Source organism: Microcaecilia unicolor, chromosome 10, assembly GCF_901765095.1.
Source record: "Microcaecilia unicolor chromosome 10, aMicUni1.1, whole genome shotgun sequence".
Lineage (NCBI taxonomy): Eukaryota > Metazoa > Chordata > Amphibia > Gymnophiona > Siphonopidae > Microcaecilia > Microcaecilia unicolor.
The window spans coordinates 164525930-164543264 of record NC_044040.1 but is presented as its reverse complement, the minus strand read 5'-3'; the positions used below and the strand labels follow the sequence as shown (position 1 = coordinate 164543264).

Here is a 17335-nt window from a genome sequence, read left to right as displayed (position 1 = left end):
AACAAATGGAACCAATTACAGTAATGTAATTAGGTGGAATACTAATAAATAGTCGGAGGTCTGACTTGGCCTGTTTATATAACATTGTCGGTATTTTCGCCTTAAGTTAGTGAACTTCTCCTGATTTAGAAGTAGTCTTCTCCCACCAGGTGGCGCTATTGTTTTAGGATGAGAACTTTACCCGTTCATTGACTCTGAGCAGCCTCTGGTCTACTGCGTGCAAGAAAACAGGTATCAATAAATTGCCGCTTTCTGTACCTTTTAGCAGTAGTCAGCAGGGCTATACATCTCTACAATTTCGCACATCGCTTTATTTGTAAAGCTGCTTCTTGTTTTTTTCAATCTGTAACGTTTACTGTATGAATGACCAGATGCAAGGAACTTTAAAAAGGCCAACATATTTCTTCTGCCGACTACATAAAAAAACAAAAACAAAGCAAAACCCTCTTATTATTTGTATATGCCCACGTGGTTATAAATCAGTTTTTTAAATGGTTTTGTCTTTAATCCCAAATGTCTGTGTGTGACAGAAAGATTTTACAGGCTGGATTAGCCAACCTGATTCCACGTGTGTGTAGGGCTCTCTTCTATAAATCTGTTTGTTTCTTGCAGTTAAAGGTAGTATAGCAAGCCAGAAATAAGGGTCGTCACAGCTGCTTTTTTTGTTTTTTTTTGTTTTGCGCCTGTCGGCGGTACCAATTGCTTCCACCAGCCAATCGTGAAAGTTTGCTTTTTCTCCTTTGATTTCAGTAATTTGACTTCTGTTTTTTTTGACATCACATCGAGAAAAACTGTTTACTACACCGTTTGTCACTCCCTTTGAAAGGAAATGATTCAGGCCCTTAGCAAAGGGAAAAGCCCTCAAATAAAAATTGCTATAATATTCAGAGATTTCTTATCCAGTCATCTTCTGATTTAAGACAAGCAGATCCTATCGAAGCAGTTCCCTCCTGGGCAAGTCAGGGATCCTAGCAGCTGGGAGGATTCAATCGCATGACTGTTTAACTTAACACAACAAAGTGCAGAGTGATATACGTTCGCAGTCTCGCAGATACTGGGAACACAAGGAACTGGTGAACTTTATGGTCCAGGGACAAAATCAACCCCGTTGCTTTCATTTCAACAGACGCTGCGCACAAAAATTCAGAAAGCCTAACGTCTACGGGATCAGGGCACATCCTGTGTCTTTCCCTAAAGCTGTATGTTATTTCTTCGTAAAATAATGACAGACTAGTCTCTCTTTCTCTCTCTAACACCGGTGTATTTTGCACTTTATTATAGCTGAAAGGGTGCACGCTCTCAACATTCCTGTAGTTGGAAAAGTTGAAAAGTGCATGCTGTTCTTATGCTAATAAACTTTTTTTTTTTTTTTACTAACTTAGCAAGGGGCTTAGACAATCCTACACAATACACATTACTGATGAATTTGGCTACCTGAAGCAGGAAAGGGGCACGATCTCCCCCTTCCTCCTGCTTTTGGGAAGGACGCGTCGTCTCCCTTTTGGTGGCTGAAAGATTGTGTGTTCTCTCCGTTGCTCCCCTTAACAGGCGGTTGTGTGCCCTTTGTATACTTGGGGCTAGATATACGAAGGTTTTGCTCATATAAGACAATAAACGGGAGAGTAGATCTGCAGCTATAGGGACTGGGCATTTTTAATTCCTACTGCAGACAGTGTGACCGTGCACTCAACAGACAACATTCATGTATCCTGCTACTCTGTTCTCCTTGCCTGTAAATGACAACAAGCACAGCACAGGTTGCGCTCTACCTAACCGCGCGCCTGCAGGAGCCCCAGCGAAGCGAACTCCCTCCCACCGCCGCCCCCCGGTCACGCCCCTTCTAAACCCAGCCAGCATTCCCGAACACTGGCAAGAGGCGAGACGGCTCCGCCCCTTCTCCCGCACGTGATTGGAGCTGGCGGACGTGCTCGGGCTCCAGTCCCGCCTTCTGGTGCTGCCCTCCAGTGCAGTAAACTTCCTCAGTTATTCCATTGGGATAGAAGTGGAGTTGCGCGCGCGCCCAGTGCTTGCACCTTCCTCACATTAGTAGTTCTCGCTCACTGACTGCAGGAAGCGGCCCCGGGCACCATGGCTAGCATCCTTCACCTCTGCAGCTTCTCCCTTCTGCTGGGCATCTGTGATGCGGTCACCGGCTCTAGGGTCTACCCGGCCAGTGAAGGTAAGGGTGCAGCCGGCTACTAGAGGTACAGGGAGACTTGTGCTTTCGGTGCTAGAGAGCATTTTGGGTGAACGGGGATCTCGTCCCCCCCCCCCCCCCACCCCATTTTTAACATTTTTCTTCTGTTGGTTTGAGATTTTTTTTTGGTTTAAGTTCACGTTGGAAATTGCATTTTTTTTCTGCTCCGAGCTGCTGCTCTTGTCAAGTTTTGCAAAAAGGGACGGAGGTCAGCCGCGATCCGGGGTGCAATCCCCTGCCCGGAATCAATTGTTCGGGCAAAAGTTGGAAATAAAACCTACGGTGTTGCCTCGGGATCGATTTCGCTTTGCCTCCCCCACCTTCATTTTTAATTAATTTATTTTTGCATATGTGTTTTGTGGACTGGTGTTTGGAGGTTGAGAAGTCTATGATTGGATATAGTAAAATCTTTGAGCCTTTTAACAGATGCAAGTGGATTTATTTTATTTTATCCCTTCTCCCCATTTTATTTTATTTTACGCAGTAATGCTTACACTATTGTAGCAGCGACACTACCAATCTAGATTCCAATAGAGTCTAATATAATTTTTTTTAATAATCGTGCTTTTAAAAATATTTTTATGACAAAACCCTTGCAAATCATCGTTCATGTCTTTTAATAGCTTTTGCCGTATACAATAAAGATGAACCTTGTACTCGGGGGGAGGAGGGGGAAGTTTGAGCATTTATTTTCAGTTCTGATCATCCGATTTGGTTGTGATCACTTCAGATCAGCGGCTCCCATCTAAAAGAAAATGAACTACGGAGAGCATCCTGTGCTGCTTTCCTGTGCCGTGAGAAAAACGAGAGAGATGCTTAGATTTCGAGATACCTGAAGGTGGCCGATCTGACTGGCTTTTTTGATAACTGACCCCCCAGGTGACGGAGTAAACGATTCCGGAGATGAAGTGATTTCTCATGTCCGGACGAGCGAAAATCATCTTGTTAGGAGTAGGGGGGGGGGGGGGGGACTTGTTTAAAAAAGGTCTTACGTTTAATTTGCCAGTAAAATAGTACCCGATGCTGTCTTATGTAAAAATCAAGTGATAGTCTAGTGTTTCGCTTGCTGCTTGGGAGCCCTAGAATCTAATCCCCATCGCGACTCTATGTTCTATTGCTATTTGAAAAAATATATATATACGGTCTTGAACACGGATGTCCTTAAGACGAGGTGAAAAATAAGTCGCCTGCGTACAAGTTGCAGGGCTTGGATAATTCGGCCTTTTTAGTTCACGATGTTGCTTCTTTTGATTCTCCTCACGTTTCCTTTTCTTTCTCTCCCCCCCCCCCTCCATTTCCCCTAAATTGGGTCGTATTGTTCCCTTTGTCTCTCTAATCCACTTTACATTAATCCAAATGGATGTAGCCTACTTTCCTCTGGGGGCAAAGGGGGGGGGGGGACTTGGGAAAGGGGGTAAGTGGGGTTATGGTCACATTTAAAAATAAAATATTAGTGGCAGGATCGTTTCGCATGCCAAAGACGTCCTAATGTAAGGTAGGCACAGGAGCCCAGTCTGCTGTGAATAGAAAGCAGGTGAGGGTCGGGGAATGGGGCCGGCACTGCCTTAAAAAAGATGTTTCATTATTTTGTAGGCTTTTGCTAACTCGGTTTGATAACCGTCACCGCTCACACGTATTAATCCTGCCGAGCTGCTGTTCCACTTGATTTTACAGTTAAAACGTCTAGCCTTGACGGCTTTACATTCTCTGGCTTTTGCCAAAAAGTCCGTGGGAAAAAAATAGACCGATTAAAAAAAGAGGCTATCTTCATTATAGGACAACATATCTTTTTTTGCCGACACTATAGTTGAGGGGCATAGGAGCCAGCTCAGTGGGTGCTGGGCACCCCCAAAATTGATGAAGCTCCTTCAACGTATCCAGGGAGGGTGTAATTTTTATTGCTTGTGACACCCCGAGTCGTGTTAGGGTTGAGGCAGGGTACCGACTGCTGCTAAAATTCCTTCAGGCTAACGTTTTTGGCTGGCTAAAAATTGCCTTAGGTTTGCAATCCTGCACCTTTCATTTTGTGGCCCTGCTCCCTTCTACCAAATATTAGTTTGTGTTCACAGCTGAACGCTTTAGAGGCCTGTGACCTTGTTTTTGAAGAAGAGAAAATGAAGTAAAGCAGACTAAGCACAATGATAGTTGCTTAAAAAAGTTAAAAGCAGACCAAGTCAATGTTATATCCATAGCAAAAAGAAATAAAGAAATAAACACCTAACAAACATATAAGTTTTGCCTACTTAGATTTTATGTGAGATGGCTTTTGTGGCTTCACATCTGAGCCCAGTATTCAAAGGATTTATGCTCCTCAGTTTGGGGCCCTTTTACTAAAGCTTAGTGTGTGCTAACAGACATTATTGCATGCTAAATACCACATGGCTTATTTTATACATATGGGCCAAACTTAGCACATGCTAATGTCAGTTAGCACACGCTAAACTGTAGTTAAAGGGCCCCTTTGACAGTTACGCTCCTCAATTGGCCTCTTTGAAAAATTATAGGGCTGAGTGCATAACTTTATACTAAAAATGTCACTATACTGCTAAATTTAGGTTCATAAAATACATGTGGCTACAGGTGAGGTTTTAAGGTGGAGAAAAATGGTTAGGAGCTTAGCACTGATTTTCAGCGCTAAGCTTATAAATTAGGTTCTTAAATCTAAGCAAATCAATAGCAGGTTTAAATTTATAAGCGTAACTTTTAAGCTCCTAAATTAAGATGAAGTTTTCATCTGAAAACAAGTCATAGATTTAGGAGGTCAGCTTTTTTGTTTTATTTTAAATATGGGGCCCTGTTCTTAATAATCCATTGTTTTGTCTTTTCTGCAGTCACCCTTCTGGATTCCAGATCTGTTCAGGGGGAGCTCGGATGGATAGCCAGTCCTTTGGAAGGAGGGGTAAGTTTTTGAATTTCTGCTTGGTCAAGAGGGTGAAAAGGAGTGATTAGTAACGTTTCTGGAAACCCATAATGGCTCGATTATTGTTGATTGTAGAGAGGAGGTCAGGTTTCCCCCATGGCCCATGAAGTGAATTGCTCTTTGTAGGGGGAAACCCAATCCTCCCCTTGGACACTCTGTCATGGAAGAATTAGAAATCAGAAGTGCAGAGAGGGGATTGCAAAATTAGGAGAGGGGTCGAGGCTTGCACTAGGATGGCTATTAGAGAGTAAAATACCACGGGAAACTTGATCTAGCCACAGAATAAGAATATGCACCTGTAGTTGCAGTATATGAAAGAGTTAAAACTAGAGCAAAATACTGCTCTGTTTGACTGTAAAGTGGAGAGGGGAATTTGAGGTTAGCCGGGAAGACTTTTGAGGGCATGAATAGAAAATGGTCAAGATGCACTGGTCATGACAATGGGAAGAAATCCTGAATTTGCTGTCTTGTATTCTAGGGTAAATTCAGTGGATCCTGCTGTAAGGAGCAGGGGACAATAGAGATCTTAGATTAGGCTATATTTATATGTGTCAGATAGGAAAAAGAAATATATCCATTTAAAAATGTTTAGTATGCCAAAGTGTTAAATATTTAATGACTCTTAATTACCCATCGTGTATGTTTCAGTTGTATAAACTGGAACATGTTTTAAACATGTTGGGGTAAAATATTTGCCGGGGAATCTGTGGGGTAAAAGACGTGTGAATTGCATGACTCATGCATGCTCAAAATTGCACAAAAAAACGAGGCATTGTCGTGGCTCATTGCTTCGGTGCTAGAACTTGCTCCCAGGGAGAGGTGGTGGGGGACTGGGCAGGCTGCAGCAGGGATGACCGGCCAAGCTCAGCCTTCATTCACTCTTTCCCTCATCCTTTGACAGTGTGGGGACGGTACGGCATATCTGTGAAGCCAGGCATCCCTATTGGTCCCATACCCTGAAAAGGTCACTCCTGTAAAAAGGCAACTTTCTTAGCCTGTGCTGGAGATTAAAATTTATCGGCGTCTTTAGCAAGTAAAACAGTGGGATTAAGGATTTAATCTGCTGGTACACTTAATATTTCGTGCATGTTGGATTTTTGCTTTTCTTTTGTGCCGCCTGTCTCCAGTCGGAGCAGGAATTGCAGACGCTTTCACTGTGCACGTGACTAGCTTCACTAAAATCCTCCTATATACCTATGGCCTGTTTTAAGAGAAGTAGTGAAAATTTTAAGAGTTACGTGCACTCTACGTTGCAAAACAGGCATGTCTTCAAACTTCAGTGCAGGCTTTCCAAGACCTGGGAAAAAAAAAAACGTTGGGATTCTTTTAAAGTCGAAAGGGACCAGGTTTAGGCTTTTGGGGGCTTTCTTTGTATCTGTGTGGTGTTCGCTGTTACATAATAACAACCAGGGCATCAGCTTTCCTACCTGAGCCACATATCTGCAGACAAATCAATGTTTTAAATACAAGCCGTGTTATGCATTAGGATTAGGGCTGGGGATCAAAAACAGGTCACACCACAGTGCAAGGAAACAGCCATGGGCCACTGTTGAGCTGCACGGGAGAGAGTGCTGTATGTTTACTTTTAAATAAAAGCAGGATTAACCACTTTAGCCTCAATTTCACGACTGATAACAGAGGCTTTTCCAACACTTGTACCAAACACGTTCTCCTGTGTTGGCGAACTCTCAGTGGAAGTTTGTGCTTGCAGAAGTTAATTTTCTAGGTTGACCTACACTCGTGCTCACTGGCTGCATTTTCAGGGGCACTGTTGTAGCTGGGCATTGGTTGCAAGTCAGGTATTAGGATTTTCATTAAGCTCTTTGCTTCAGCCTAAGTATCTACATCTGTCTTCGCCGCTTAAATACATTTTTTCAACATGGCTAGTCAGGGAAAACCCCCAATCAGAGGCTTGCTATATTTTTGTAGCTCATTGATGTTTCTGTCCTTGGATTCTCCTATGGCCTCCCGGAAGTAAGAACAAATAAAGCCCAGGGCAGTTAACGAAAGTCTTGTTATTTCTATAGCTTTTTCCATATTGTTTCAGTCCGATAAATCAATTAACCATTTCCGTCTCTTAGCTAGTGATCTGTGGCGTGTTGATCGATGCTTTTTTTTTTCTTCTAATTCACAAATCCCTCTGGGCGCTAAATAAAACATTGTCTTCCTTAGTACCTGGGGGCTGGTGATTTTAATAATCCTAGATGTTTGAGCAGATGCGGATTCAGTGGAAGCCTGTGTAGATAAATAGTCAGTGAAGCACCCTTTTCGAGGCTCACTGCCCTCATCCCTTGCCAGAAGCCCCCCTCCCCCACCCCCTTCCACTGAAGTTTGCAAAAGGAGCCAAGGAAGGGAGTAGGAGGAAGTTTGTGAATTGGTAGTCTGGGAAGCATGTGTGTGATGCTGACTCTCTGGATTGAGGGGGGGAAAAAAAAGGTTTGTGAAGAGAAGTCGGAAGTGGTAATGCTCACTCCCACTCCGTTTTCCAGACAAGGTTACATTGCCCCGAGCTAGGGGTTTGCAAACTGATACACCGAAATCGCCTGAGGCAGAGAGAGTGAAAGAGAATGTGAGTGTCTGAAAATTCACCCATATGAACTGAGAAATGGATATTTGAGTGGCAGCTCCCAGACCTTCATTCTAGATTTTTTTTCTGACCCTAATAAATATCCGTTTTGCACAACTCCATTGCACCTCAATTAATCGCCATGCTTTTCTGGAAATTAAATTATTTATTAATGATACATCTATAGAAATGAGCTTTTTTTGCCAGGTATTATATTTTATGAACCTCTTTCATCCGCTATCCATTTCAATATTTGAATTTCACTGGTCTCCAAAAGATCAGACTGACTGTCTCCTGGGCTTACTAATAAAGGAGGGAGTATATATATGTCAAAAGTACTTAGCTATTTTTGAGCAAAAATCCTGGCAGTAGATTATTCTATGATTGAATTCTACTCTAGGAGTAAACTACCTAGAAAAAAATGTCATGTCTCTGATAAAGGTTTCAAACCTTTATCTGTATCATTAGAAAGTTAGGGTATAGGACCCAAAATGTTTATTGTTGCTCTGTACCAGAGTTCAAGGCAAAATAAAGCTAAATTTGCTATTACAGGAGAATACCCGATGTAGCTTGGAAACTGTATGCGACAGTTGACTAGAGCTGAAATTTGTTTTCAATCTTTCTTGAATGGAAATTAATTTGAGTTGTGTGTTCATTTGAGTTTTGTTGAATCATCCCTATTTTTAGCATTTACATTTCTGATGTTTTGCTTATAATTTTCTTTTCCTGAGGCTTTTGCTTCTGAAGACCATTGAAAGCAGCTATCTAGTTGACAAAAGGAGAAGCATGAATTGACACGAGATGGGAAGCAAGTAATGTTTTATTTGTTTATTTATTTTGGTTTGTATTTTCCCAGTGGGAGGAGGTGAGCATCATGGATGAGAAGAACACTCCAATCCGAACCTACCAAGTCTGCAACGTGATGGAGTCCAGTCAGAACAACTGGTTACGGACTGATTGGATTCCTCGTGAGGGGGCCCAGAGAGTGTACATTGAAATAAAATTTACACTGAGAGACTGCAATAGCCTACCGGGTGTTACCGGAACTTGCAAAGAGACTTTTAACCTGTACTACTATGAATCATACAATGATAAGGAACGGGTCATCCGGGAAAATCAATTTGCCAAAATTGACACCATTGCGGCGGATGAAAGCTTCACCCAAGTGGACATTGGTGACCGGATCATGAAACTGAACACAGAGATTCGGGATGTGGGGCCCTTAAGCAAGAAGGGTTTTTACTTAGCCTTCCAGGATGTTGGTGCCTGTATTGCCTTGGTATCTGTCCGTGTCTTCTATAAAAAGTGCCCATTGACCGTTCGCAACCTGGCTCAATTCCCAGACACTATTACTGGGGCTGATACCTCATCCCTGGTGGAAGTTCGAGGCTCCTGTGTCAACAATTCAGAAGAGAAGGACGTTCCAAAAATGTACTGTGGGGCAGATGGTGAATGGCTAGTGCCCATTGGCAACTGTTTGTGCAACGCTGGGTATGAAGAACGTAACGGAGAATGCCAAGGTAAGAATAACCACTGTGTTTTTCAGTAGGGTGTGAAGCATGTAATTGAATCAAGGATGAAGCTAAATAGAGTAAAGCCAGTAATTAGCAGCCCCTGTAAGACGCAGAGGGACAGAGAGGTCTAATGAACAAGCTCCAGGTGGCAAGGCTGAGGCATGTATAATATTGAGAAAACAAGTGATACCACAGCGTCAGCAGAAGGCAGAAAGACTTTGCTAACAGATGCTTAGAGTAGAAGTGACCTCATCCACCCTTTGAAATTTGCATGAACACAGCAAATATGGATGTGCATTCATTAGCATGCATTTGATTTGTTAGTGTATGTAATGCACTTGATATTCAATTGGTGAGCACCAAAAAGTTATAATGCGTATTAAAATTGGGGGAAAAAGCCTAAAAAATCCCAAAATGAACCTTTTTTTTCTATTTATGCCTATGCAGATCTGTAACTGCAAAGGGATAGGGGTGAACAAATATTATTTGTGCAAGAGGATTAGGCTTGTTTATTGCTTCTTTCATCCTTGGTCAGCAAGCTGCTGATTTTGTTTTGCAAAACACAGACTTTGCTATGTGGAGTGACCAACTGCACCCACCCCCCTTATTCAAAACTGCTTTTCTTAAAGTTAACAAGAGAAGAAGATTTGTTTATTTCCTCCATGTCCATGAATGCAAAAGTCTGCTTTTGGAACTCACTATTTCAGGGCCACATGGATAGGTATATTTTTTCATACATGCAAAGTAGCAAGATACCCATAGTGCCTTTGGGCCTGTAAAAGCAACATCTGAGATCTGAGTTCATAAAGGTTTTGCTCATTGCACCATGCTGCCTCTCTGGTCCCTATGAAGTATCCCCCATTTTCTCACTCAGCACAGACACTGTTCTTCATCATGTCTTCATTAGAGGGAGTCAGATAGCATGGGATGCATTGAAGTACGTTTCACCATACATGTTAACAGTAGGTTACCAGCAGAATGGTAAGACTCCCAGAACTGAAATTATATTTCATTAGATTGGAAACCAGCTTTTCTGCCCTGTCCTAGCTGCTGTAGAGTTATGTCTGCAGAATTAAACAGAAGGCACAGTTTTTAGTTCTTCTAAACTGGCTACTGCCCAAGGATTTTGTACTTAATGACTTCATTAGTAAACCAAGCTGCAGATATAATTGGCTCTTTTACAAGTTCCATTTTCCCCCTGGGCAGCCTGGAAAACTGCCGTAAGCCTCAGGAGCCTCTTTGTGGTTAGGTACCTGTGCTAAATTTTTGGCCAGTAGATGAATATCTTAACACTATAAACTGACAGCATAATAGAATCAAGATCTGAATGCATTCAGTGTGAGCGACATAGGGAAAAAGTGGTTCTTTAATCATTTCATTTGAAATATTTTTCTTAACTCTTAACCCTAGAACGCATGACATTAAAAATATACATATTAACGTCATGGGGGCCTTTTAGGCCCCCATGCACATAATGTAGAAAAACACACTTAAATAACTTTCACAAGTTTATTTCAAAATTGCTCAATAAAATATGAATAGTGGACAACATTTTAATTATAATTTTTCACAGAAAACACCAAAAAATCTTTTTTTTCCCAAATTTCACGCAAAGACATGAAAACACACAAAAATGCATAGAAATCTATAGCAAATTAGCTGCAGCTACATTTTTATTCTAACTTTCTTTTCTATTATATTAGTCTTCCAAACAATTCTGACATGTTATTTTTTCAGAAGAGTGTTCTTTGCAAACAGTTTCCTTACAAGTGGAACAATATCGCTCAGTTTTCCTCTCTATGTTTCTTGGACACATGAAACAACGCTTTCGTTTTCTTTCTCCTGGCTCTGGAGTAATCTGAAACTGTACGCCACACCGTTTCATTGCTTCTTTAGTTTTCTTTGGCAAGCATTTCAAGTCGCTTCGCTCTGTCATGTGAGGTATTACAAGTTCATGACAAAGGTCCTTCAAGAATAAGCGTCTCCTGTCCTTCCTCTGTGCATGAAATTCAGGATGAGTTTCTGTATAAATAATGAATGAATTTAGGGCTGCTACATCAAGCATATTTGAAAATAGTACTACAGGCCATCGTTTTGTTTGCCTCTTACACGAATATTCTCCCACCATCTCATCCATTTTATCTACACCTCCTTTTGTTGCATTGTAATGCAGGATGATTTCTGGTTTCAATTTTTGGTTATTGCTGTCAACACTGCAATCGTGATGCATGGTACTGAGTAAAATTACAGATTTCTCCTTCTTTGCCTTGTAAGATACCAAAGTCGCTTTCTTATTGAATCCAAAGACACTCTCATAAAGTGCTCGCTGACGATTGTGTTTGAGTGCTGCTGGAATTTCTCGTCTGTTTTGCTTTATAGTACCAACAAGTGTAATAGCTTTTGCAAGCAGAAAATTGCCTAGTTCAACATTGGTGAAATAATTGTCCATGGTGATGTTTCTACCTGAATTGAATATTGGAACAGCAAGAGTTTTGACTATTTCAGACCCCAGATCCTTCTGTACTGGTGCACCAACCTCTTTGCCACAGTAGATTACGCCATTTATGCCATAATAATTTGCAGAATCACACATCCAGAAGATTTTTATACCGTACTTGGCTGGCTTGCTGGGCATGTATTGTATGAATTTGCAGCGTCCTCTGAACGGTACAAGTTGCTCATCTACAGTAACATTAGTACTAGGATTGTAAAGTTTTGTGCAATTTTTGATAAATATGTTCCAGATATAACTGATAGGGGCTAATTTGTCTGTTTCAAACCTCGCTGCACGAGTTCGCTTATCATCAAAGCGAATGATCCTTCTAATTTCCTCATATCTGCCCACTGACATTGTCGCCTTATAGTGTGGATCAGAAAGTGGGTCCAGAAATAATTCTCGTATTGGGACATCATACGATTTTTGACTCCCTGCCAGCAGGAAAAGTCCAATATATGCATAAAGTTCCTCTTTTGAGATATTTTTCCAGGACTTATTTTTTGCTGAAGCGATACATCTTCCTTCTAGGTTTGAACATAATAGGACCTCTTCTGCAATATTGTCAGAAAAATAAGTACAGAATACATCTTTAGGGGTAAAGTAACTGGGACTTCCCACAGCTCCTTGAGCCTGTCTCACAATATTGTGTATTGGAGTACGTCCGACTAATGTAGGATTACTGTCCCAAAAAACATTCGTTTTGGATGTTCTACTTATCACTTCTTGAGGATCCACTAGATTCACTTCTTCATCATCAGAAGAATCACTGGATGAGGATGTTTGATTAGCTGGTGGCAGATATTCTTCATCAGACAAAGATAGTTCACTTTCATCATCGCTTTGAAACATAATCGCTTCAATCTCTTGGTCAGTCAGACACTTGGAGGAAGACTGTGCCATTGCTGACTAGATGTTAGAAAATGAAACAGATTTCCTCTCAACAGCTTATCTTATCACAGGTCCTTCAGCAATTAGCTCACAGTGTATACTGTCCTCAGTGTTCAGAGGACCTGAGGTGATGTCATGGCCTTATCACTCCCTCCAAAAATCACATGACATCCTCACATGTTATTATCCACACCCTGGCCCCTCCACCAGCATTACTGAGTACAAATAAAGTAACTTGAGACACAAACACTTCTGAGAACATGATAAAAACAGCGGGGGCCTAAAAGGCCCCCAATTCGTACAGATGTAGTTTTCACCAAACAAGCATTGTTACACCATAATGCCTATGAAAAAAAATTATATGAACAACTGGATATTATCAACAATGACATACTTGAGGAATACCTTGAGTTTCAAAATTCTAACTAAAGTAAGTTTGCAGATAATAGCAAAAATGTAAGCATGGGGGCCTAAAAGGCCCCCAATATGCGTTCTAGGGTTAATTAGCAGCCTGCATGGAATTGGTTATCACCAGTTTGAATGAAGGGATGTTTTTTTTCATCAGCAGAGCACTGCCAAGTACAGTCCTTGCTCTTCATTAAAAAGTTTGCTTAAAGTCAGACCTTTGTAGCACATCTCTTAACTGCAACCAAATTGGACAGAGAAGGAAATAAAAACCAGTGACAGGGAGCAGCACTCGCTGTAAATGATCCTGAGCGTTATTAGCAGCCCTGAAAATCAAAGTTCTGCACACTTTCGAAAACATTGCCTGTTTCTTTCTGTGGTTCACGCAGCCTAGTTCCAGCAAGTTGCCATTTTGCTGACACCACATAGGAAAGCATTCCTGGTAATTTATGGAGTGGATACAGGGAGAATAGAAGTGCAGGTTGACCTATGTGGTGGTTTATTGTAGGGGTTCCTCATGGAGAAGTAGTGGACAGTACCAGGGCAGAGGTCAGTAGTGGGTCACGCTGAATGATGCCGATCGAATACTTTTCTGAGCCATTGGCCCAAACATGATGAGATAATTGCATGACAAATACTGTGGTGTTCTAGAGAATTGAGTCATGAGGTTTTATTGGAGGATAGTACAGATGGTGGGGGTACTTCAAAGTATAGATGTTTAAAGCTGCAGTTTGGGATCAAAATAGCATTTTCTGTTTTTGAGTTTACAGCCTTTCAATTTTGTGTCCTATTGTATTTGTTTATTTCTTTGTGGAAAACTTATGCAGCCTTCAGAACGGATACACCCAGTAGTCTTGAAAATCTTCCCAGGGTCTGCTCTTGAATGCTTTCTACGTTACGTGTTTTAGTTTGATTCCTGCCTGATGTGCTGATGAGAAACAGCACAGGGTTACCACTGATTTGATAGTGGCGTGGAGTGACATAGTAGGAATTACACAAATAAGAACGGAAAAGGAGGAGTTAGAGGATTATTTTGGAACTGCTAATTGAATTAACCCTTGTTTTGCTCTAAGGGGCAGAGGCTCAAAACTAAGTCCAGCAGTAAAAAGGATTAGCGCTGGATTTGCACGCATGTTATACAGCGCCAAAACCTCAGAGGGCTCAAATGCTGGTGCTAATGTGTGGGTCAGTGATGGCCGCAAATAGCATTCTAATATATTTAAATGGGTGCTAAAGAGGTCAGTAGGTATTCCCCCCAAGTGCTCAGAGAGAAGCCCTCCAATGCACAGAAGCAAATGATGGCCTATAATGCTGAAAACAGTTTAGAGGTCACACAGAAAGTTTTGAAGAACCGTGGCTTTTGACTTATTTCACAAGTCGAAGGAAGCCCGTGGAAGTTTGAAGTGCAGATAGTGAGAAACAAACAAGTGCGTGTATCCGATCAAAACTGAAAGTGAAAGCACACATTGAGGGGCGTAATCAAATGGGGTACCCGTATTATCAAAACAAGATGGGCGTCCATCTTTCGTTTCGATAATACGGTCGGGGACGCCGAAATCTCCACATTTAGGTAGACTTTAGAGATTGTCGTCCCTGATTTTTGGCGATAATGGAAACCGAGGACGCCCATCTCAGAAACAACCAAATCCAAGCCATTTGGTCGTGGGAGGAGCCAGTATTCGTAGTGCACTGGTCCCCCTGACATGCCAGGACACCAGCCTGACACCCTAGGGGGCACTGCAGTAGACTTCACAAATTGCTCCCAGTTGCGTAGCTCCCTTACCTTTTATGCTGAGCCCCCCAACCTCACCCCCTAAAACCCACTCCCCACAACTGTACACCACTATCATAGCCCTTATGGGTGAATGGGGGCACCTACATGTGGGTACAGTGGGTTTGTGGTGGGTTTTGAAGGGCTCACATTTACCACCACAAGTGTAACAGGTAGGGGGGCCTGGGTCAGCCTGCCTGAAGTGCACTGCACCTACTAAAACTGCTCCAGGGATCTGCATACTGCTGTCATGGAGCTGGGTATGATATTTGAGGCTGGCATAGAGGCTGGCAAAATTTTTTTTAAAGTTTTTTTTTTGGGTGGGAGGAGGTTGGTAACCACTGGGGCAGTAAGGGGAGGTCATCCCTGATTCCCTCCGGTGGTCATCTGGTCATTTCAGGCCCCTTTTCATGGCTTGGTCGCAAGAAAAAAATGGACCAAGTAAAGTCGGCCAAGTGCTCGTCAGGGACGCCCTTCTTTTTTTCATTAACGGCCGAGGACGCCCATGTGTTAGGCACGCCCCAGTCCCGCCTTCGCTGTGCTTCTTACATGCCCCTGGGAACTTTGGTCGTCCCTGCGATGGAAAGCAGTTGAGGGCGCCCAAAATCGGCTTTCGATTATGCCGATTTGTGCGCCCCTGAGAGAAGGACGCCCATCTTCCGATTTGTGTCGGAAGATGGGTGCCCTTCTCCTTCGAAAATAAGCCTGATTGGCACCTGTTTTTCTGTGCTTAAATGTGAGCCTTTTGAAAATGTAAAGTGCATATAGTTTTTGAAAGCTTATAGTAAAAGCACAGGAGCAGCTCTTTGGTTTATGCATATGTGCCAGGCAAGCTCCTCCCCTGCTTTCGGTTTACTAGCTCAGATTTACCGTGCATATCATTTGCATATATTTTCCTTCAAGCATTGCTTAGCTATTTTTTTTTTTTGCACAGTTCTTGCATTGTGGGGTTTAGCACCCAGCTTTGAGCATTGGCCCCTATCTGTTACCCCCCCCCCCCCACACACACACACACTTCTCTGCACACTCAATCAGTCACTTACAGGGGACAGTGGTTGTCAGATGTTGCTGACTCAGCAGTGTTGCTGTGATGAATCAGTACTTCACAGAGGGAATCCTTACATTATGCTGCTCTTTAAGATTTGAGATTAAACTAGGCTCTTAACCCAATGCTGCTAAGCACCAACATGATAAAAGAAAATTGCTGGCTCAGCACTCGAACTCAGTGTGGTAGCACCTAGGACATGAAAGCCAGCGACCCTTCCCTAAAGATTGGAGGTTAGTGCCCAAAAGAAATATGGCACCTGGACAGTCCCACACTCATCCCACTGGTTCCAGCCCTGTGGTTTTCATAGCAGTGTGTTACTTGTTTGCTAAAGTGGGTGGTTTTATTCTGTGGAAAAGTTAGAAATATTTGACCTACTACAAAGGTTTTCCTGTTTTTCTAGTGGCTTATATACCCATAGGGAGAGGGACAGTTTTGAAAGTTTTTAGGTAAATCGCTGGTTTATCATCATCATCGTTATCATTGTACCCATAGTCCATATGGACTGTCAAATCTAGCAGTGGGAACCATTCTTCTTGCCTATGGTCCTTGCCTGCCGTAAGCCATGTGTACTGCACTTCGCTCTTTACCTGAGTAAAATGGATTGCCTAAAAATTGCTCCCTCCCCTCCCCCAAATACCCTAATAAAATGCATGTGCCAACATTCACGGCATGCACACTTTTACCTGGTTAAAAAAGACACCACGGTGTGCTTAGGTTTAGGAGATTTTGAGGCTCATTTTCAAGTCACTCACGTATGTCTATGTGCTTTGAAAATGAGCACCAAAACAGCATGCCACGATGGTATGTGTGCATATTATTTTAGCCTTGCCCGGTGACCCACTTAGAAGGTGTATATTATATGGGGGATTTTAGTGTGCATACTCTGTAGCAGCTTTATTTGCAAAGGGTAACAGTGTGGGTTTTTTTTCCATGAAAATGTGATGCAGTAGTATACATAGGGTAAAACTGCTCATGTGCCTTACAGACAACCTGGGCTATTCAAATGTTTATTACCTTTCCAAATCGGAGCTCAAGGTCAGTCACAATCAGGTGTTCGGTTCACAGCAGGAAACCCATGTGTTCTGTTTAGGTAAAGTAGTAGATAAAGCAGATAAATGAGATAATGGTCTCCTTTTGCAAGGCCTTGCTGGAAAAAAACCAGCACTTACCTGCCTGGTGTTTTTTTGGAAGAGAAGCAGCAACCAATTAGAAAGCTATTAACACCCAGGCTAAGCTGTTCCCTAATTGCATGCTGGACCCCGTCACATGCGGGGGGGGGGGGGGGGGGGGGGGGGGGGGAGAACCCTTATGCCGTTTTGTTCTTGCCCTGCCTGACTAAAAGCATACTTTCCTCACTAAATAACATATATAGCATATCTCTGTATGTATCGTATCGTGCACTCGTTCTGACAGACACGGAATGTCGTGTGCTGTGAAGAACACAAGGCCTTGTTTCCAATCTAATGAGCAAGTCCCTTCCCAGCTGTTGTAGTGTGGGGGCAGCATGGCAGGACTAATGCAAGACAGGT

General features: G+C 42.5%; 1 protein-coding gene across 2 annotated transcripts in view; it reads left to right on the top strand.

Moving 5' to 3' along the window:
- Positions 1–2029: 2029 nt before the first annotated feature.
- EPHA4 (EPH receptor A4) overlaps positions 2030–17335 on the top strand; it is a 269461-nt gene continuing 254155 nt past the window's right edge. For both annotated transcript variants that reach the window (XR_003943502.1, XM_030215596.1), the window contains exons 1-3: positions 2030–2179; positions 5029–5096; positions 8540–9203. Coding sequence is in view for 1 of the 2 variants with exons in the window: in XM_030215596.1 (XP_030071456.1) it covers positions 2089–2179; positions 5029–5096; positions 8540–9203 (823 nt within the window). In the remaining variant the exon portion in view is untranslated. The remainder of the gene's footprint in view (positions 2180–5028; positions 5097–8539; positions 9204–17335) is intronic.